The sequence below is a fragment of the Octopus sinensis genome, linkage group LG18 (genome assembly GCF_006345805.1).
Source record: "Octopus sinensis linkage group LG18, ASM634580v1, whole genome shotgun sequence".
NCBI lineage: Eukaryota > Metazoa > Mollusca > Cephalopoda > Octopoda > Octopodidae > Octopus > Octopus sinensis.
The window spans coordinates 647,636-670,873 of NC_043014.1; the positions used below are offsets into that span (position 1 = coordinate 647,636).

General features: G+C 39.6%; 2 protein-coding genes across 2 annotated transcripts in view; one reads left to right on the plus strand and one right to left on the minus strand.

The window, feature by feature from the left end:
* Positions 1-689: 689 nt before the first annotated feature.
* On the plus strand, positions 690-4,605 carry LOC115221305. Its single transcript, XM_036510618.1, has 2 exons — positions 690-787; positions 1,060-4,605. The coding sequence occupies exons 1-2, from the start codon at positions 724-726 to the stop codon at positions 3,003-3,005; spliced, it is 2,010 nt and encodes a 669-aa protein (XP_036366511.1). The 5' UTR covers positions 690-723; the 3' UTR covers positions 3,006-4,605.
* Positions 4,606-17,888: 13,283 nt separating this feature from the next.
* LOC115221306 overlaps positions 17,889-23,238 on the minus strand; it is a 68,322-nt gene continuing 62,972 nt past the window's right edge. Inside the window, exons 6-8 of the mRNA XM_029791466.2 lie at positions 20,639-20,714; positions 18,844-18,957; positions 17,889-18,267 (exon numbers count right to left, since the gene is read on the minus strand). Of these exons, the coding sequence (XP_029647326.1) occupies positions 18,072-18,267; positions 18,844-18,957; positions 20,639-20,714 (386 nt within the window). The 3' untranslated portion in view covers positions 17,889-18,071. The remainder of the gene's footprint in view (positions 18,268-18,843; positions 18,958-20,638; positions 20,715-23,238) is intronic.

Genomic DNA, 23,238 nt, shown 5'->3' on the forward strand with positions numbered 1-23,238 from the left:
ATGACGACGACGATGATGATGCTTACGAGTGTGTGTATGTGTATGTATTCAGGTGAGGTTTATGGCTGGAGGATCATCATCATTGTTCGACCGTGGTCGAGACAATGGAATTTTCCATGCTACGCCAGACTTCATGGTCCATCATGGCATTACGGAGGTCTTGTTGCTGGATGCCTGTATCCCTGGAGATTACATCAGGGTAGGAGAGTGTGCGCCCTCTGGCATTGCGAGTAGATGGCTTCCAGAGGAGAAGAGTAGAAATTGGCTGGAGGAAGCTGTACCAGAGCAGGCTCGTCTGACTCAGGAAAACATGGAAAAGTAGATGGAGAGTTGCTGAAGCATGGAACAAACTGCTGGCATCAGTTGTTAGTTGTCGGAGCACTGCATCCTTCAAAACTTCCATGCTTCCTGAGATTCGCCAACACTACACTTGATTTTCTCCCCTCCATACACACACAAGCATGTATCTGACAAATACATTGTTCGCTTTCCAGACATTTCTACATTACTGCATGTACTTTATATGCACTTTCAGATAAGTTGTGGTGCACCTGAGCACTGTATACAATTAATTTCATTATTATTATTATTTTAAAACCTTTTTAGATTTATCGACATAATACATACACACACTCACACACACAGACACACACACACGCACACGCGCGCGCACATTAACTGCGATTACGATATAAGGGAAGTAACTCTCCTTCCCGCTAAAACATGTCGTCCTGCGACTTTCCCGCTTCGTCTGCGATTCATTCGGCTGTTAAAGAATTTCTCTCTGGTAAATATATTAAAGCAATAGAAGCATTAGATGTATTACAATTCCAGACCTTTGATATCTCCGAATGGGTGAGAGATAATAATGTGTTTCTGTTTCGGGCGGTGAGGGACGAATATGAAGAACACGGAGCAATTCAGCGGAAATTTGGAAAAGTTTTGAGAAGTTTTTGATGAAAATTCGCAGCAATTCTTGTGTTTATGACGACGCCAAACAATGCCAGATGTTAATTCTTGAGTGTGTTGTTCTCTATAACTTGTTATTCTTCCATACAACACGACAATTGGCTGCCACCAGCGACGTGTCTGGAATTTCTCTGCAAACTCAAAGATCTCATTTCGAAACCACTTTACAAAGAATTCTTCATTATAAAAACAATTCCAGTTCTTGTGAAGCGGTGTCAAGCGGGAAATCCAAGACTAGCAAACCATGTAAGTCAAATTCTGATTTTCCTTGGTTTTATTTCCAACCAGTCTTTTTCTTGTGTTATTGTCTTGCTCTTTGCACAGACAGACAAACGATTGTTGATATTTGCCATAGATTTCGAACAGAGGAATCAATAAATGAATCTGATTGGAAAATCTGTTTTGCTTCTCCAGTTCTTGTTGGCTTTGAAGAAAAATTGAAAAATTCTCACCTTCTCTTACAAGAACTGGCTGTCGTTTTCAAAACGTTCAATTCTTGTCTCCCTCTTACCGAAACTAATTCTAGATCTGATGTTTCTCTCTCGCAGAACCCATATAAGCCACTTGTTACTTATATTAAGGCCCATTCCCTTTATACAAAGAATATGTTTGAAGCAGTCCTGCAACTTTTCCAGGAGGAAGACACGACCTACTACACTGACCTACAGTCCGTATTATTCCTCAATCTCCAGGCCTGTTGTTATTTCAAATTGGGCAATTGTTGGAGTGCCGTAGAAAGATTTCAAGCAGCTTTAAAACTCGACTTTTCTTTTCTTGTTCCTTTATACAACGTTGCCGTTGTCTATCAACAACAGAAACACGTTCAGGCGGAATTGGACACTTTGAAGCATCTCACGTCTGCTTTAAATTCTACAACTTCCATTCAACACAACATCGTTCATTTGGGTGAAGACAATCAACTGAAACTAAGTCGGTCTTTAGACATGTACGGGGCACCCCTACGTCTACCTTATATCATGTATCTTACTTGCAGACGATGTCTCCAAGAGAACCATTTAGACGAAGCATCTGAACATTATCTTGATCTTTTAGGTTATTTCAGAGAGAACCATTTCCTTCAGCAGTCTGAGACATATATGCTATCCTGGCCTTTACCCAGCATCACAGAAATCCATCTGGAAGCAGCGTTTTGTATGTTAAAATCCGGAAAATACGACGAATGTGTTATCATTTGCGACTGGTTGTTATCTTGTGTGAATGGTGACAATTCTAAAGAATATCTTCACGCCAGTTCAATGATGTCTTCTCAATTGAATAGGTCTGATGAAGAAGAAGACTATTTTTTACTGAGAGGTTCCCAGTTCTCCAAAGATCGGAACTGTTCTATGACAAATTTTGGTAATTCTCCTGACCAGGACCATAGCAATGGCACTAACAATTCTTTATCTCATCTTGCAACCACATTACTTGCTTTACTGTACAAAGCTGATTCCCTGGCCCATATTGACCAACTGGACAATGCTTTACAAACTTTGCAACTTGCAACCCAAACTGTCCAAGAAAATCCTCATCTGTTAAGTAAAGTCTTACCTCTTCAGCAAACTTCAGAGAAATGTCAAAAAGGAGATAACAGCTCAGCCGTTCCATTTTTAGGTGATGCCACTGACGCCCTCACCCCATTCCTCTCTGTTGTTCAAGCTGTCTACAACAACACTGCAGTCCTACTTCAGAGCAGGCACCAGTACCAAGATGCTGTGCATTGCTTCCGCCTGGGTCTTCAGATTTCACCAAACAACCTTCTGCTTTCTTTCAACTGTGTCTTGACCCTGATTCGCTTGAAACAGTTTGAGAGTGCAGCTGACCTGTGGACAGCATATCGTGAGATGAAAGGTAGTAAAACAGCTTTGCATAAACTATTAAAAGCGAAAAGAACTCAGTTTGGAAGCTTCAAGGACCAAAAAGAGTCCCTGAAACCATCATCAAAATACACAGACGAACCATCTTTGTTTGTTGTTTTACAACTGGACATTGCTATTTTGGAGAATGTTCTTAGAGCAAGAGACAAAGCACTTTAGATGCCAGGTTGGAAATATTGTTTGTTCCAATCCTTTGTGGAGATTAAAAATAACATGAGCTGAGATTTGGGGAGCAGAGTGAAAGGTATTGCTTAAGGCTTCACTCAAATTTCTGTGATCTACCATGGTTTTTCTGTTGAAAGACGATCCCAGGTCAAAAGAAAGGACACCGTACTTCTATGATGGATAAACTCTGGGAAATGGTCCAGCTACCAAACTGGTTGTTTCAGTGCCTGACTTGTGTGTCCCCTGCCACCATTGCTGCTGAACAGCAACAACAAAACCCGACAAGTAAAATAATGGTCATCCATAGATATAGGCTTATCCTTTACGGGTGTTGGTACCACGTGAAATGCATTTGGGCTGTGTAAATGAACCTATGCTAGTGGCCTGTAAAAGGCACCCAGCACACTCTGTAAAGTGGTTGACTTTAGGAAGAGCACCCAGTCTTCCGCTGCCATTGCTGCTGAACAGCAAAAGCCGACTACTTTGTCTCCCCAAACCAGCCCTGTTGATAAAGAACAACAGCAAAAACTGAAGCCGCCCGTGTCTTCCTCCCCTGTCACTCTTCAACAGCAGCAACAAAAATTGGCCATTCATGCTGAAGAACATCAACAAAAACAGAAACTTAAGCCCCCTGTGTCTTCCTCCCCTATTGCTCTTCGACAACAAAAATTGCTCATTCCAGCTGAAGTACATCAGCAGGAACAAAAGCCTACCATGCCCTCCTCTCCTGATACTTCTCAACTAGAGCAGAAGTCGGCCATCAGCACAGAAGTTGCAGAAATTAGACGAATGATTTCTGCTTTGAGTCGTGAAATTGCAGGAATCAGAACCAGTGTCTGTGCAACAACTCACAGCGAAGGGTCGTACCGGAGTGCCTTGCTCAGCAACTTACCTGTGGCTTGTACGGAACCTCAACGCATCGAGGGGGTTGCTGAACACTCATGAATTAATAGCCATCGGAGTGCCGGAAGATGTGGTAGATCTGCAGGCATTCATTGGAAACACAGCTAAGGATCTCAGCTGTGTCCCTCCACATTACACTCTAAATGGGTTACCACTCTGGAACTAGGCTATGCCTCTTACCAACGTAAATTTTTTCCCTTTCATCATCTCAGGTTCAATAAAATAAATACCAGCTATCTACTGAGGTTCATTCATGGATTTTGTTTTGGTCCTAAATTCATTCATAGCTGAGAAACAAAACATTTATCTCCCTTCCCACACAGGCGTTTGGAGACAAGGGAGACAAATCTGTCGTGCCTGTTCAGTCACGGTTTTCCGACGTTTAAAACGAATGAATTCAGGAAGTTTCGCATCGAATTAATGCAGCGCTTCATCGAAAATAGGGGAGAAGACCTTACATGTAGAAGCGTGCATTTGACAAAAATCAAAACCACGAGCTCTGTATGTGATCAACGACTTGCTAGAAGGAGCAATCAAATCTATTTTATTCTGAACTGTCATAAAATACAGAAGGAAGCATTGGATGGTATGATCGTAGATATAGTAACTAAAAAGCAGATGAGATGGTCATGGCTGGAATGACTTGAATCAAGTCATTTCTATGAGAGCTGACCTAAGGCTTACAACAGACTTTACAGGCAACCCCCTCATCCTACAACAAACAGCATTTGTAGCTGGCTGTGTGTGTGGTTGTCAGTGTGAGCTTCACCATTCTCATGTGATCTGACAGTGAGGGTAACAACCCTTGTGGAAGTAAAACCAGTGATGCTTCTTATACCCGACTTTTGTCTCAGGAAGCTTATACCCTGACATTACGCATCCAGTGGATCATACGAGCTTCATTTCTTTCAAGCCTTCACATGTCCTCAGCATTCACGGCCCATGTTTCACTGCCATGAAGCATGGCAGTTTCCACATATGCATCGTACAGTCTACCTTTCACCCTGAGCAAGAGGCCCTTTGTTACCAGCAGAGGTAGGAGCTAGAGTAAGCCTAGTCTTACTCTGATCATTACACTCTTAGAGCAACCCCCCCCCCACTACAAACTTAGTCGCCTAACCATAAAAGTTAATAAAATATTTAATGGCTTCATTACACCTGGTTCTAAAATTTATATATTGACATAGAATTGGGGATAGGAAAGGGAGCAGAACTAAAATAGGAACTGAACAGGGAATTGGATAGGACATGAAACAGTTTAATGGGAACAGGAACTGGAAATAACCCCTGTTTTTTCTGGGTATTACTGGGTAATTTAGCTTGTATATATATATATATATATATATATATATATATATATATATTACTTAAGTGGCACATAAAAATCCCCTTTTGAGCGTTGGGCCTCGGCAGTGTGGCTGATGCTGGTTTCATGTAAAAGGCACCCTTCAAGTGTTGGGCCTCACAGAAGCAATGTGGCCAAAGCCAGTGTTGTGTGAAGAGCACCCTTCGTGCACTGGTCATCATGGAGGTAATGACAAATGATTGAGGCCTTTGACAATATGCTGTGCTTGAGCAGGTAGACCCATCAAGCCAATTGACATACTGGTGTGATGCAACTGGCACCTGTGCTGGTGGCACATAGAAGCACCCATTACACTCTTGGAGTGGTTGGCATTAGGAGGGGTATCCAGCCACTTAGACCCCATGCCAAATCAGACTGGAATCTGGTGCAGCCCATCATCTCAACAGTCCTTGTTAAACCGTCCAACCCATGCCAGCATGGACAATGGATGGTGAATGATGATGACATATAATTGAATAAGTTGTCGAGAAGGAACATTTTTTGTAATTCCTGCAGTTGTTTCCCATTAACAGAGTTCTCCAAGTGCACAGGTATTTGGTTACGTAACCATTTCCCTGCATTGGGAAAATTCTTGTAGTTATTACAAAAATATGTTCCTTTATACTGCTTCTTGTTGACTCCAAATTATTTGGCAATCCATTCACACACTACAAAAATCTGGCAGCAGGTATAATACTACTGTCAGCACTGGGTGAGATCTGACGGTGGACAAGCTTTATGCTGTACTATGTTCTTAACAGAATATAACCTAACTTATAAATATATATATATAAGACAGAAGATGTGTATGTATATGTGACCGACCATTTAGTTGATCCCCTGTAAAATCAATATTTTTCATCTGATTTCATTCACACTTAACAAATACATCACTTATGTTCTACAGATGGTTCTATACTCTTTAGATTTTTCACTTATGGAATAATGAGGCTTCTAAAGAAAGGGTCAGAAAAACCTCCATTTCTGATGTACAGTGACTACTGTGGACAAAGGAGGTAAGTCTTTGTGAAGTAACATTCAGGAATTGTCTCCTTTACATTTGTATCTCTTGCTATACTTTTTTGGTTGACAATCAGTGGGTCGTACCCTTCAACAGGGTGCTCTACAAGACATTTTATGCATGCATCAATGTAGAATTCTGTAATTCTGTCAAATCCATACGAATGCAAGTACGTTACCAAAAGATCAGACAGAGCTGTTTTTCAAATGAAATCTACATGATCAACAGATTTTACAAACGATGAAGTGACTATTTTCAAAACTGGATGCTACATATCCACCAATGAAGCCACATGGAGAACTTTAGGATTCTCAATTCATGGGACATGGCAAAAATGATACCATTTTCATTCCAAAAAATCCGCTAAACCCAACAGACTGCCCCCGTCACCCTATGCAGACACTTCAATTCCCCCTCAAACTCAGCTTCTCCATGACAATTAACAAAGTACAAGGTCAGTCGCTGAAAGTTGTTGGATTGGACCTTCGAGCATTGTGCTTTTCACATGGACTGTTCTACATTGGTTGTTCCAGAATTGACCATCCAGACAACTTATTCGTCTACGCTCCAGAAGGAAAAAAACCAAAAATGTCATTTACAAAGCAACCCTACAGTAGTTACTTGTCTACTGTACTCTTCACATCTTCGCCAAACTGTTGCCATTAGCAATCAGACTTCCTGCAAGCATTTCATTGATGTTTTGCTCCATTTCCCTGATTGCTGTCAACAGTACATCACCTCCAATGACCCTTCTTACTTCACTCATAAGCATAACCTGGCATCTGCCTTTATACATACCATTATTCTATTTGTGTGTTTGTTTTTCTTTATCTTACAAGACTTTCATTGAAAAAAGGCTTCAATATGGTTGTGTCAGGCATTGTGAGAAAAATAATTCCATGATACAAAACGCTTCAGGGTCTAGGATCCCTAATACCTGCTGCAAGTGGGATCTCATTTCATGGACGTTCATCTATTACTAACTTATTATTATTAATTTATTCATTGCCTGAGTTTCTTAATACCATATCATTAGCTGCTAACGAAAATGGTAATTATACATATTACGCTTATCAACTTGAAACGACTTCTAACTGCAGCCTAATTCAACTTCAACCATCAACAGGATTGCACCATTATAATAAACTACACTGTCCAAAAGAGGGGTGCATTTGCTTATATACGCATGTGCATAGGAGAATTTGTTTTGGGGTTTGAAAATGTTTCTGAATCTCAAAACTTGTCACTTTTAAATTTTGCAATAAATTTATTCAAATACGAAACCAGTTTTGATAATTTATTTGTTTATCAATGATAAAAAAAAATAAAAAAGGGGGATTCGGAGAGTTTAAATTTACAAGGGAAAATTCAGAAAAACATGTTTAAATTATCACATTAATACAAATTTCAGGGAGTTTCACTGAGATAGACAGCAATATGAGTTGGAATGTTTAATGAAGATCCTAACAAGTATATGTGATTGAAAATCCAGTCATATTGAGTATTTATTAAAAAAAAGAAAAGAAAAAGAAAGAAAAAATGTTTTTTTTAACGTTTTCTATTGTAGTGCATTGAAGTTTTTCCTTGTTGGTCACTAGTTTGAAATTGTTGAGTATATGTTTTACAGAAAAGGATCAAATTTGATTTGATGATGTTTTTTACTTTTCTTTGGGTGTTTTGGTAAAATATTTTTGTTTTGCCAAGTCCAGCATTTTGTTCATTTTATACTTTTTGAGATTTAGTTATAAGTTGTATATTTAAAAAAAAATTATATATATATATATTGGTTATTTATGTATTGGTTTATGTCTATCACTGTTTGAGTTGCATAATGGTGGTTTTATCTCTAATTTATATTTTATATTTTATATATTTATACTGTGAAATTTGATTTAATACTAAATTGAATTTTTCCCTGTAAGTTTGGAGTTATACTCCCTAATATTATTATATATGTATATATGCACACACACATTCGTATATTAATACATCTGCCTCCTTCGCTGCCCCCTCCCATGAGATCTGACAGTGAGGATAACAACTCAGGTGGAAGTAAAACCAGTGCTAACTTCACTTGACCCCATGGCAGTGTGGGCTAGAAGGAAGTTGAAGTCTAAGACTGGTATGATCCCTTTAATGGTTAATGGGGTCTTACCAAACTGGCCTCTATCAAGAGCAAAAACATAAATAAATAAACCACAAACGCCTCAGATCAAGAGAGCATCATCAAACTGCATCTTCCCGTCCTTAAATTTGGAGCAGCATGTGGCGAGGGCTGGTGTGTTCTAAATGTTAGGTCCTCCAGGCATAGTCTGACCCTTCTCTTCAGGACTAGAAAAGAGATCATCCTTTGACAATATTGACCCCTGTCTGCAGACTCAGATAAAGTTCACAAAGGATTATTGTAACCCTATCTCTTGGTTGGTGCTTGACACACAGACATCTTAAACCCCCATCGAAAGAAAGCTGCTTCTTCCACTGATTGACATAAAGTCATTCACAGACACAGATTCACCATTTCCTCCTGTTGCCTTTTCTACCACTCCTATAATGGCCTCTACTCCTCACACGGTTGGTGACATGTCATCTCATCTCCATTCACTCATCTTCCATATTATGTCAGCCACCCTCCCACCTTGATCAGTTGCTTTAGAAGCCACTACTTGACACAACCTTCTCAGTAGCCCTGTGCAAAACCTCTTTGCCCACGATCGACAGCAGGTTGATGCCTCTCCAGTTTGTTACTGTCTGCTAGGTTCTCCCTTTTTTGGTAACTTAAAATCACCCCTTGCTGCTAACCTCGAAGGTCCTTCTTCCCCTGCCAGCAGCAATCCATCAGCTGTCACTATTTATATTTCAACAATTCTGCTGGGATCTCATCCGGCCCCGCAGCCTTGTTGTTCTTCATGACTTTCACACATTATCTCTCTTTTTCAATTCCTCAAGACTTTAAGAGATGTAGTTGCTGGTCCCTAGGTCAGACAAAGCAGGGCAGCTGGGGCTGGTTGGTTTGGGTGTTTCCAGGGCTATTCTAAAATCAGGCAAAGCAACCGACAGGGGACCCTACATTGATTTATTGATAACAAACCACAGTTTACACAGACTGGCATTGATGCTCTCATTTCCCAGACCCCAGTGTGCTCTGGGCCTTCAGGTGGCACAGGGAAACATCCAGCAACAAATAAACTAACAAGAGAGCTTCAATGTTTGTGCTTGACCCTCTAGAAATAACAGCTAAAACTTCCTCTAATCGTTCTCTACTATCATAGAAAAGAAAGTGTTGGATAATGTAGTCTTCCAAACAGGATTAAGACTGGATGGTCATGGTTGAAAAGTCTTTGGTTTGCTCAATCAATTCATTGAGGCAAACTTAGTAAGATTGATTGAAACTAGTTTTTGTCAATCAGGGAACAACCATGGCTATCACTCGCAACTGAGGATGACTTGGTAGTGTGTACCCTGCTACCCTTTTCATATCAACCCACCCGCGACCACCCCTCCTGGTTCTGTGAGACAAACTACCTGCTTTAGAGGGGTCTAAATTAAACTTTCTTCCATCAAAATTTTATGTTAATTTGTTCCAATAACGAGCAAGTCATTTTACAAATTCTTCATTATTTTCAAGATTAATTGAAAACAAAGACAGAAATATACCAAGAAAAGGGTTAAATGTATTTGGTGCCCTTGAAAAGGTGAGCATACATGAAAACCCTAAGGGCCCTCTCATCGTTGACTCATCAGGCCATCGAGGATGGTGGATGAGAGACAGCTGTGTGTAATGTTCAGATAAATTGCAGACTGTAGACACAGCTCTGTCCTTATGCGCTGTGCACCACTGACTAACAATTGATGTGCCCCCCCCCCAGCAACTGTTGAAAGGGAAAACCTTATCCAAATGAGTTTAGGTTGTGGCAGTGAGAAAGACCTGAATGTCAACGAGACTTCAAACCAAATGATATGGTTAACATTTTCAAAGCAGGCTTGGTATTTGAAAGCTGAGCTTTCTGTCCAAAAGCTTTTCTAAAACGTCTGACAGTGACCCAGCTGGAGCAGTTTAAATGAGGCTATACAAGTTCTGTCCTCACTTGTATCTTTTTTTCATTCATGTTTATCCTCGGGACAAGGTGATCTTTGGTTAAAGATGTCTCAACAGCCCCTGACCCCTGACCTCCTCCTGTTTTATTTACCTGTCTCTACGACTGCATTACCTCGTTAGTTAGCTTTTAGCTTTTACCTGTTTCAGTCATTAGATTGTGGCCATGCTGGGGCACTGCCTTGAAGAAATTTTAGTCGAACAAATCAACCCCACCCCCACTTCTTATTTTTTTAAAGCTATTGGTGCCTTTTACAGGAACATAAACACACCAACACCTGGTGGAGGTGGGGGGGGCAAACATGGACACAAACACACCCAAACATACATATGACAAGCTTCTTTCAGTTTCTGTCTGCCAAATCCATTCACAAGGCTTTGGTTGGTCCAAGGTCATAGTAAAGGCATTTGCCCAATGTGCCACATCGCAGGATTGATCCCAGGACCATGCGGTTGGGAAGCAACCATGCCTGCCTTTTTCTCTCTATTATTATACTAAGGCAGGAGCTGAGAGAAATTTGGAAGCTACTCAGAGTAGAAGTCAAGGCTAACCTAAACACACACACAGTTACGAATCTATCACTCAACCATTGATGTTGTGGCTGCAATGCCTTCATCGATGCCACTGTCCCTGTCTACTCCAAAGAATCACTCAGACATGAAGGTTTAGACATTTTGATGATGGATTCAGTGCCAAAGAAACACAAAAGGAAATCCTATGAAAATCTAAAACAAAACCAAAAAATATTGCATCAGAATATGCAAAGACATAGATATTGCCATTCTGGAAATATCTCCTTTTCCTTCACCACATTTTCATATATATGTATATAAACACTAAATATACCTATGTGTATGTGTGTATATACATATATATATAAACACAAATATACACATATGTATATATATATTTATATATATATATATATATAAACACAAAATATACCTATGTGAGTATATACATATATATAGACACAAATATACACACACACACATATGTATGTATATACACACACACATGCATTAATATATAACTCATTAGAACAAGTTGTTTATAGATATTCTTTGGTTCCCTAACTGTATGTTTCAATGTATATATGCATGTATACACACATGCACATATACAAAAACAGTTTGGTGTGGAATGAAATGTAGGAATATAGTCCCCCCCCCCCCGCAACCACTCAAATTCTTGGCAACATGGCAACAGTATCAAATTGACTGAAGTTTCAGATTCATTAATGTTTGTTTGGTAGAGTTTATTGCCTCCACTTGCTGCTATTAGTACCAATAGTGCAAGATGGGGAGGTTGAAGCGGGGGGGGGGGGGGCTCACCTACACACACACACACTTCTTCTCAGTTCACTCCTATATATATATATATATATATATACACACACACACACCTATATATATACACACACACACACACATATATACACACACATACATATATATATATATATATATATATACACACACACATATATATATATACATACACACACATATATATATACATACACACACACATATATATATATATATACATACACACACATATATATATATATACATACACATACACACCTATATATTTGTATATATATATATACACACCTATATATGTACACACACACACATATATATAAACTATATACACTTGTAAATTTACCTCTTCACACACACATACACAGACCCCTTTTTGGTTGACCCCCAACGATACCAGAGCAGTACACTGTACATGCGTGTGTGTGTGTGAGTGTGAATAAATTTTGGTATACATTGATGAATGCTTCAGTTTTCAAACTATTGTTTGATCAATAATTTATTCACAATTATCAAATCAACATACATTATGTAAACTAACTCATTTACATATGAACTAATGTATTTTCCACATCAATTGACTAAATACCAGTGAAACATTAAAGCGGATTAAACTACCTCCAGCTCTCTCTCTCTCGTTTCTGGCTGAATTGTTGATGGAGGAAAGCTTTGTTATTTTTAATAGAGATGAGATAAGCTTTGATGGCAGCGGTGTGGGGGACACAGCTAAGTTAGGAAAACAACAGTAGTTATAGAAATGGCGAGAAAGAGACGACTGTGTATCTGTGATGTTGGGGTTGTAGAGAATTTGCGAGTGAACCTTTGACTTAGTAGAACAGCTTCCTTTTGGAGGCTGTCTGGTGTGTCTATGTGTAGATGGGGTTTGTGTGCCCCAAAACAACAGGACCACTGTTTCCAAAATGGGATCTGTGTTTTGATATGTTTGAGGTGGCCATTAGATACTCAGTGAAAAGTCGTCAATTCAGCAGGTAATTAAAGCCGAAATATTTTCTTGTCTTAAAATGAAAAAGTCACAGAAATCTCAAGAATTCTTTCCTTGTAATTCAAAATTGATTTCATTTTCTCAGTTTTTATCTTATTCAATCAAATTTCCTTGACAAGGGATACCAGGATGTGTTGGGTGCCACTCTCCTTAGTTGAGTGGATAACAGTTGGAATAGTTACAAGATCCACTTGTAACAAATAAGACCATTCCAGTCTCATATCTATGACCATGTTCCAGACAAACAGGAGAAAATAATATCAAAACATTATTTTTATGTCTACTTTCCTATGTCTGCCTTTCTTTGTGAGGTTCAACATCTTCAGATTAGATTTCTGCTACTTCTCTGAATGTCTTGTTTTTTTTTTGTTTTTTTTTTTGATCTTCCATGTCCATAGTTTTTTAAAATATATTCTGCATTTCTGTACCCATCTTTCATCATTTATGCACACCACATGCCTCTGCCAACAGCACATCATCTGATTTCTCCTTACACCTAGTTTATTTTCCAGTTCATTTATCCACCACACCATGTTGCTCATCATACTCATTCCATTCCTCTCCATCCTCCATGTTTCACGACCATGCAGCATCACACTTTGTACCCAAGCATCATGCAATCTACCTGCCTCTCAAACAGAGACTCTTGTTGTCACCAGCAAAAGTAATTTCTCCTTCAACTTTTTTATCTTCCCTCTCCTTATTCTGATGGCTCTTCTTTCACTACACCCTCCTTCACACCCAACTTGGTTGCCAAGGTAACAAAAACTCAACTGTGTCTACAGATCCTTGCTAATAATTGAAAAGACTTTATTTTACAATTTCTGACTGTGGACTAGAAACAGGTAAAACAGCTGAACTCCACTGGGTACGATGTGCTTGTCAAGGCTCACGTTGAAGAAGCCAACAAACAGATGTTCTTCTTTACTCAGCAACAATTTAATGATGCCATGACCATCACAAATGGATTGAGCTAATAATTATAGCCACAAAAGGAATAAAATAATATTCCTGGAAACCAGTCACAACTTGATGTTGAAGTTTATCAAACAGAAGGACCGACTAAAGTCAAGGCATTGGTGAGGATGAAGGCAGACTCAAGTCAAGGCATTGGTGAGGATGGAGGCAGACTCAAGTCGAGGCATTGGTGAGGATGGAGGCAGACTCAAGTCGAGGTGTTGAGGATCCTACCTATATATATATAACATTGACAGGAGCAGACAACTTGTTTTCCAGTCCGAAAAGAGCAGGTCCCTGGCCCTCTTCCATCTTCCAGACTTCCACATCTCTTCAGTAAGACTCCTCCCATATTTGTTCCACTGTTGTTTCCTCCCTACAAACATTTTATGCCTCTTTTACAAATACAAGATCCTCAGACCCACTGTGTCCTCTCTCTGCCCTCTTTCCACCACTGCTACATTGATCTCTATCCTTCTGAATTAGCTCCCTCTCTCAAGATACACACACACACCCCTCAAACAAGGCCAGTCCCACTTGAAAGCAATCATAACACCAACAATAAAAACAAAACTCCATATATTTTGGAAAAAACCCAGAAATGTCTTTTATTTCTGACCCATTTTAAATATTTGAATACTGAAAACAAAATAGAATTTTAGGAAGGATGAGGATCAAAAGAAGTAAAATAATATTTAGAAAGAGCAATTAGTGTGTTGTTATCTACCCCAGTCTTCATTCGTATCACTTATGGGAAGGGCATGAATGTCACAGCTTCCTGTTTGCCTCTTTCACATCTTCAGCAAACAGAAATTATTATTGTGAAGGTTGGGAACGACAATCCTCCATTGATGTGGATGGTCTGACCAAATCATTGACCGAGACTGGACACTAGTGAAGATAAGGAAGCCGCCTGTTTGCCTCCATCCCAAACAACGTATGGGCCATCAGGTTTCCAGCATCTCGGTCGGTTGAATGTGTGGAAGGTTTTCTACCACAAACAGAAACATATCATCATCATCATCATTTAGCATCTGCTTTCTATGCTGGCATGGGTTGGATGGTTTGACTGTGGACTGACAAACCAGGAGGCTGCACCAGACTCCAATCAGATTTGGTAAGATTTCTACAGCTGGATGCCCTTCCTAATGTCAACCACTCTGAGTGTGTAGTGTATGTGTCACTAGCATCAGCCACACTCGAATGAGGCTTTTTATGTGCCACCAGCACAGGTGCCAGTCAGGTGGCACTGGCATATATATATGTGTGTGTGTATGTATGTTTCTTGGCAGCTGGTGTTGGTTCATTTACATCACTATAACTTAGGGATTTGACAAAAAGACACTGATAAAATAATTGACACTTCCAGGCAGTGCTCCAGCATAGCCACAACCCAGAGATTTAAACAAGTAAATGAGTGTATGTATGTGTGATAATAATTTTTATATAATCTTTCTGTTTGTGTATGTGGGTTGGACAGGTGTTCTCCCACACACCGTCTCACCACAAATTTCTCTCCCTTTGTCATCTTCTTTGCGATGTGGTCTTTCCTCCTGACACCATCCCTAACCGCTTCTGCCCAAGTCTTCCTCCCGCTTGGATCTCTTGCTATTTCTTTATCCAACGGTCATCATCCGTTGACAGTATTACATCGCCATAGCAACAAAGTCTCCTCCCTTGTTCACAACAACTGATTCCTTTTACTGTTTTCCCTCACCTCATATATATGCGTAGGTATGTGTGTGTGTGTATGTATGATTGCCAGTGCTCTGCTGAAGCTGCCAATTATGAAGTTTGGCACCAGACCATTCATCAGTCTGTCTCCGGCTTCAAAAGTGCATCACACGGGGCTGTCTTTGAGGAGAAAACCATAAGGAAGAACTGTGGCATGGCAGCACCAAACCCTAAACAGAATTAAGCTTACAGCCATTTCTGTTTGTCTTGCATTGACCAAGTCAGACCCTGTTGACATGAAACCAACAGGGACGGTCCTCTTTTGTGCATCTTTGCTCTTAAAGCAGCAACAGCCATTATGTGTGTGTGTGTGTGTGTGTGTGTAGTGGCCCTTAATCTTCATATTGTATCAAGATGAATATGATAATGGGCTGACCCCAATGTTGCATACAATATCTGGGTCACTGCTTTATTTTTGTTTCTGAGTTCAAACCACACCAACATCTGCTTCACTTCTAATGTCGGGGCGGGGGAGAGGGGGCAATAAAGATATGTACCAGTAATAATTTAGGCTCTCTGCAACTCACTAAACACGTCACTGCAATCGTTGCTACAGAAACTGGCGCCGTGCCAGACATCATGAGGAATACAAACATATGGTGTTGTTGTATCTCTCTAAAACTAGAAACGGTTCTCACAAACAAGTGATGAATGTATGAGTGACAGAGCCGTGTCTGTGGGGCAGGAAACCTGATAGCAGCCATTCGCTTATTGGGTTAGCAGCTAATTGGGGTGGGGTGGGGTGGGTGGGGCGGGGGCAATTATATTACTTGTTAATTAGATGTGCAAGTGGGAGTTGTGGTGGTCATGCCTTTCTTTAAGGGAGATAGGGCAGATGGCAGCACCAGTCTCTGAATGTTAAATGGTTTTTTTGTAGAGAGAAAGAGAGAGAGAAGCAATGTAACTGATGAAGGAGGAGGAGGGGGTAAGAAAGAACTATGAAAGGAGGAAGAGAAGAACAAGTAGAGGAGGAAGATGAGGATGAATGAGATGAGCAGCTTTTGTAAGAAGTGTTTCCATGGTTCTGCTCCAGACTGGGTTGGCCATTTCTCTCAAGACCTTTGCATGATTATTTGCTATAGGTCATTCCTTTCCCAAGTAAAGCATATGATCAAAGACATTCCAACTATGACTATCCCATCTTTCATGTCACAAATGCCGTGTATCCTCAGACTTATTCTTTTTTCTCCTTTTTCTTTTTGACGATAGGGTGTTTGGCTGCTCTCTTTAGCAATTTGATCAACCAGCTAAAGGCTGTGTTGTTGGTTTCCTACACCAGAATATTGATGAAACCAATTTTTAATTGTACCAAGAGAGGTAAAGAACTGTTAGTCAATTATATTGACCCCCCTCCCCCATATATGACTGGTATATCTTAATAACCTCTTTCCCCTCACACTCACACACACACACTTCTGGAAGGATGAACGGCAAAACTGAATGCAGTTTCAGGTATAGTGTATCTAGGATTACATTATACTGACCCTAGTATGTGACTGGTACCTTACTCTATTGGACACGTGGGAGGATGATAAGCAGAATTGATATTGGTGGGTTTTGAACTCAGAATGTGAGGAATTGGAAGAAATAGCACAAAGAATTTTTCCTGATGCTTCACTGATTCTGCCAATCCACTGCCCTAATAGTAATAACAACAACAACAATAACAAAAAAGGGATTAAAACTAATGAGTTTGATACAGTTCTCTATCTGGGGTATGAACACTCCATCATGGGAGTTGGCTTTCATTGGCCTTCTGGAAATTAAAAAGGAATGTTTAAAGAGAGAAAAAAAACCCAACAAAAAACAAATAAATGTAAAAATGTTCCAAGATTCTGGGAGAAGTTCCAAGGTTGACAACTTTCACTAAATCCATTAAAGTCTTTGTGGCTCAAACAAAAGTTTCTCTGACGCTGCACGACCTTCATGAGACCTTGGTGAGGTTCCTGCACCAACACGATCAGTGCAGGGCTTTCAAAGATAATAATGATAGTCTTTTCTACTCTAGGCACAAGACCTGAAGTTTGGGGGAAAGGGGGCCAGTCGATTACGTCAACCCCAGTGTGTAACTGGTACTTATTTCATCGACCTCGAAAAGGATGAAAGGCAAAGTCAACCTCATCGGGATTTGAACTCAGAACGTAGCGACAGGTGAAATACTGCAAAGCATTTTGCCCAGTGTGCTAACGATTCTGTCAGCTCACCACCTTAATAATAATAATAATAATAGTAATAATAATAATGATTTCAAATTTTGGCACGAGGCCAAAAATATCAGGAGAAGGGATAAGTCAATTACATCGACCCCAGTGCGTAACTGGGACTTATTTCATCGACCCCGTGGGGATGAAAGGCAAAGTCGACCTTGGTGGAAATTGAACTCAGATCGTAGCGGCAGACAAAATACTGCTATGCATTTCACCCAGCTTGCTAACGATTCTGCCAGTTTGCTTAACAACAACAACAACAATAATAATAATGGCCATTTGAAAGGTGTGTCAGAGAGATATTTAAATGGAATTCTGGAACATTATTATTAATCACAGAATGATGGCAGAGTTTGGTGAGGAGCAGAGACCGAATAAATATAAAACTCCACTGACAAGACACGTGAATCCTGATTAACAAACATAATGCAGCAAAGCAAGTCTTAAAGAATTTGTCTTTGACAGTTTCTACGAGTTCTCGCCAACAGTAGCATAGGTAGAATCTGAGTCGGAATCATCATAAGATCTTTTCCAGTTATTCTTGGACGTGTTGGGGTCAAATCGCACAGCATAGGATGAGTCATAACGGCTTAAGTGGTCGTACAGGTGTTTGTCTTTTCTCAAATGATTGGGTGATGACAGGTTGTGGTTTAATTGATTTAACCTAGAAAGCAAAGCAAAAATATATATAATTAGACAAAGAAATAAATAATTAGCTAATGAAATAGATAATTCACCATCATTTTGATGTCCACTTTCCCATGGGTCAAACAGAATTCACTGATGCTGTTCTTGTCCCCTAACCTTCCCTTGTTTCCAAGCAACGTGATATTTCCTTCATGGCCAAACAGGTTTCCATGGAAGATTGAAAATGAAGAACATTGCTTAAGTGATGTTGACAATCATTGATAATCATTGAATGAAATCATAACAAGGGACTCCAAACACACACACACCTGACAAACCTGCTGAATTCATTCAGGAGATACATGTAGTAGAAGACTTGCCCCGAAGGGCCAAGCACTAGAACTCCATCAAAAGCCACATGGCTATCAAGTGAACTTCTTGAACTCACAGCTTTGCCGGTCCCTCTGTGCATGTAAATACACACACACACACACACACAAATATCTGTTTGTTAATGTCCCCATTAAGTACCAATCTACACAATAAGGTAGTTTCAAGAAGGACTGCCCCCAACTGCCAGGAACTACTTGCAACAATGTCAACCTCCACTTACTTGTTCTTCTTGGAGCCATTGATCAGGGTCGTCTGATATGGAATCACAGTTGATGTCGGCCGATTCCCTGACGTGTCTCGAGATCTTTGTGTAGACTTGATTTTCTTACAGTAACTAGAGGAAGAGAAGAAACCAGATGATGGTGTGGGGGAAGCAGGATATTTTAGTGCTGCAGGGTGGGGGGTGGCATTAGGGGTAGCAACATCCCAGCTGTCCCAGCGTCGTCCTCTTTACACCAACTCTGCAATCACCACCACTGATGTCACAACTACCACCAACTTACAACAGCCTCTACAACAATCACCACTAAGTGTGCTGTGTAACATTATTCCATACAACCAGCCACTGCCAACCAAAGACGGAGCTTCTAAGCAGCGCCTAGACCTGCAAGAAATTGCAACCAATTTTCCCTCAGATTACATGGGAAGGTTTTAAAAAAGGAAAGGACACACTGCATAATGTAGTTCTAGTATATCTAGGAATACATTATTGAATGTGCTGAATAGTAGACGAAGTGGGAACATGATTAGTAAGTACTGAACACTTGAGAATGTTGAGCAGTGAGTGCACTGAGCAAGCGGTGGCTGTTTTGAGCAGCAAATGCATTAGAGCTCAAGTGTTGAGTAAGAGGTATATTGAGTAGGTGTTGACCACTTATGGTGTAAGAGTAACAAATGCATTGTGCAGCAAGTCCATTGACTGTGGTGAGCTATGTGTGAATGTATTGAGCCATGTTTGAGTGGTAGTTGCCTTGAGCAGTGAATATGTTGAGTAACGAGTGTGTTTGGCAACAAATTTATTGAGCAGTGAGTTTGTTGTGCTCCTTCCTCCAGCACCCGTGTCAGTCGTACACTGAAGGAATTGGGTGAACGATGAGGAGTGTGTGGCACTGGATTGCTTACGTAATGTGGACTGAGCAGATAGAACTAATGCTGCCAGGCCAGGGACCCTCAACTCCTGACAGAGTTGGAAGAGTTACATTATTGGTACAGAGTGGACCTTGGGGCCATTTCGGTGAAGCCCCTCTCTCTGCAGATCTAAACACAGTTGATGACTTACTACAGAAGAGAAGCAATTAATTGATAATTACATTTAATTCAATAATTAAAGAATAACTGACTTCCTGCTTCAGCAGTCTGAAATCCACAAAAGTTGACCAGCAGAGGTCAGAGACCTTAACCTGGCCTTTTTCTAGAGTTTCATGCCATAGAATAAATCCCTTGTCAGTTCTACCATGATTCCCACCTTCTGAATACTTCTTAACTCATAAAAGACACCCACCCCATAGTTCTATGGTTTGACACCTCATAGTCATAAGTAGGACCTTTGTCATTGCTAAGACATAAATATGACACTTCATAGTTGTAAAGTCATAAATATGATCCTCCTCCTATTTCTATGATGAAAGTATGATCAAGGTATTTGCTCTCCCATCATATTCTAAGACTCCCCAACACTTGTCACCCATATCTCCAAGGGTGGGTAGAAAAACTGGTTTAACCCTTTCATTACTGTATTTATTTTGAGATTCTCTGTTCTTCTCTCAATTATTTTAAATATAACAAAGAATTTAGTAAAATAACTTAGTTATCATTAATCTAGTGTTATGAACATAAATTGTGACTAAGGTTTGGTGGAAGATTTTAATTCAAAGCTTATGAAAACAAGAGCCGGTTTCAGCCGGGTTAGTAACGAAAGGGTTAATGAGGTTTCACAATTGTCTGTATCAAAGATGAATTTTGCTAGGATAGATTTCAGGGTGGTAGCCATGGGATACAAAAAAAATGGGACTCACCAATGGATTATTATTGACAAGATGGCCACCAAGATGAGGACAGCACAACATAACACAATTACAGCGATTTTATAGCCTGAAAATAGAAAAATTGACGGCAAAGGTCACTCAAAATATACATGCTGCATCCATGTGTGTGTGTAGAGGCATGTATGTCCATACTGGCATGGATCGGATAAGGGGATTAAGGGGTTGAAATAAGAGAGAATAGATTAATGTAAAACTGCAGATTTTCATCCAAGAAAATTTCCTTTAAAGACGTGTTTTCTAACACTGAACGTCTCTAAAGGGATTGTCTCTGGGCAAAAAACTGCAGCCTCTGCTGTTTAAACAACAAATGTACATAAAGTGATATTGGTAACATTTATGATATAGAGCTGCTGCCTGACATGGATTCTTAGATGGTTTACACACACACACACACATTATTTGTTTGTATAAGAGAAATGAAATGAGGAGAATAAATGTTTATTCGTTTACAGCTGTTTCATAATATTATTTAAATAACAGATGTTACACAAACTCACACACACATTAAATATACTTATAAATAAATATCTATGCATTTGTACACCCATATATAGAAGGGTAAAGTAAAAAAAGTAAAGTTACTTTCCCAAGTCATACCGAGAAGGTATGGCTTCCTGGGTTCATGGCATCTATACTCCCCACCTGGGTGGGACACTGGTCCAGTGCAGATATAGATGGGTACCGAGAACCCTCACCATTGATTCATGGTAGTCAAAAGTATCAACTCAAGGCCAGTCTTTGGTTGAGACTGTTAGCTTACTTCTCAGCACTCTTTAGTATATATATATATATATATATATATATATATGATGTATAGGAATCTCTTCAATAGGCAAAACCTAAAAATTAGTTTTAGTTCAACCCTAAACTTTAAAAACATAATTACACACAATGCAACACAACAACACAAAGCCGTCTGTTCCTGCAGGGATAAAGACTTGTGCCCGCTAAATGGAGCCTGTATGACCGAGGCCATTATTTATGAAGCCACCATAAATTCTACAAATACTAATAATACAGTTTCATCCAAGAGATATGTGGGTCTCACAGAGGGAAATTTCAAAGCAAGGTTCAACAATCACACCTTAAGCTTCAGACACTGGAATGAATGAAGAAATACCAAATTATCCAGTAAAATATGGTTCTTAAAAGAACAAAGTGTCATCTATAAGATTTACTGGAAGACCTTGGCCAAGTGTAAACCTTATAGCAAAAGTAGTGGCAAGTGTGGTCTTTGTGATATGGAAAGATGGCTCATCTGGAAATGTTCCTTGGACCCCACTACATGTCTGAATTCAAGGACTGAAATTTTTGGATTACGTCCACATCTGACAAAATACTTGTTACGGTTTTGCCCCAGATCACGGCTACAATCCACATTTTTACTATGTTCCTGTATAAGCTAACTATATGTCTTAACTTCTTTTAATTGTTTCTTTTTTAATTGTGTGAATGTGTACGTGTGTGAGTATATGTACATGTATGTATATATTTTATATGTATATGAGTGTGCATGTGTATATGTATGTATATGAGTGTAAAACTGTGTCCGGTGCATAAGTGTGACTTTCATACACATGTCCTCTTCATTTATACAGATATGCATATGTTTATATATTGCAGATGTAGGTGTGTAATAGGAGGGTGTATATATATTTATATATATATAATATATAATGCAGGAGTGTGAATGCATGTCTGAATATATATATATGTATAGCTCTGTCTGGCACCTGTGCGGGTGGCACGTAAAAAGCACCCACTACACTCACGGAGTGGTTGGTGTTAGGAAGGGCATCCAGCCGTAGAAACACTGCCAGATTTGACTGGGCCTGATGAAGCCTTCTGGCTTCACAGACCCCAGTAGAACCGTCCAACCCATGCTAGCATGGAAAACGGACGATGATGATGATGATGATGATGATGATAAATGTCTAAATATATGTGTATTATTTTACGTGTATGCCTGTAAACACCTATGTGTATATGAGGATGAGGTTACGTACACATATACATGTGTGCATGTGTATAGATATGTGTATGTATGAGTACGTACATACACATTTGTGTGTGTGTATGTGCATGTACATATGTAGATGTGAACGCAGGAGGTTTATGTCTATGTATTGTGAGGATATGGTTGCATGTAATTTTTATTGTTTTTCTTTTTTCACTTTTCCCACCTATTAGAGTAACTTCCCTTTTTATTCAACGGTTATTTCATAGCGTCTCTTGCCATTAATAACCGATGAGAATGCATTGTAACTCTTTGCTCCAACATTTGAAACTCCGAGTGCTATAACGACAACTTTTTACTGTTTATTCTAAATTGTAACGTATATAAATATCCTCTATTTATCTAATATTGAGGTCTCATTCTTTTTTGGGTACTTTTTATTACATATATATATATGTGTGTACACAGGTGCATGGCTTAGTGGTCACAAATGCAAGACCATGGGTTCAATCCCCAGACCGGGCATTGCATTGTGTTCTTGAGCAAAGTACTTCATTTCACGTTGCTCTGATGGACGGAGTGAGCTTATATCTACACAAACATTCGATCACTA

Bases quoted from the DNA above. Each gene is read 5' to 3' on its own strand.
- LOC115221305 (XM_036510618.1), top strand. From the start codon at position 724: ATGTCGTCCTGCGACTTTCCCGCTTCGTCTGCGATTCATTCGGCTGTT. The intron at 788-1,059 runs GTAAATATATTA...TCTTCCATACAA, and splicing joins TGTTAAAGAATTTCTCTCTG to CACGACAATTGGCTGCCACC.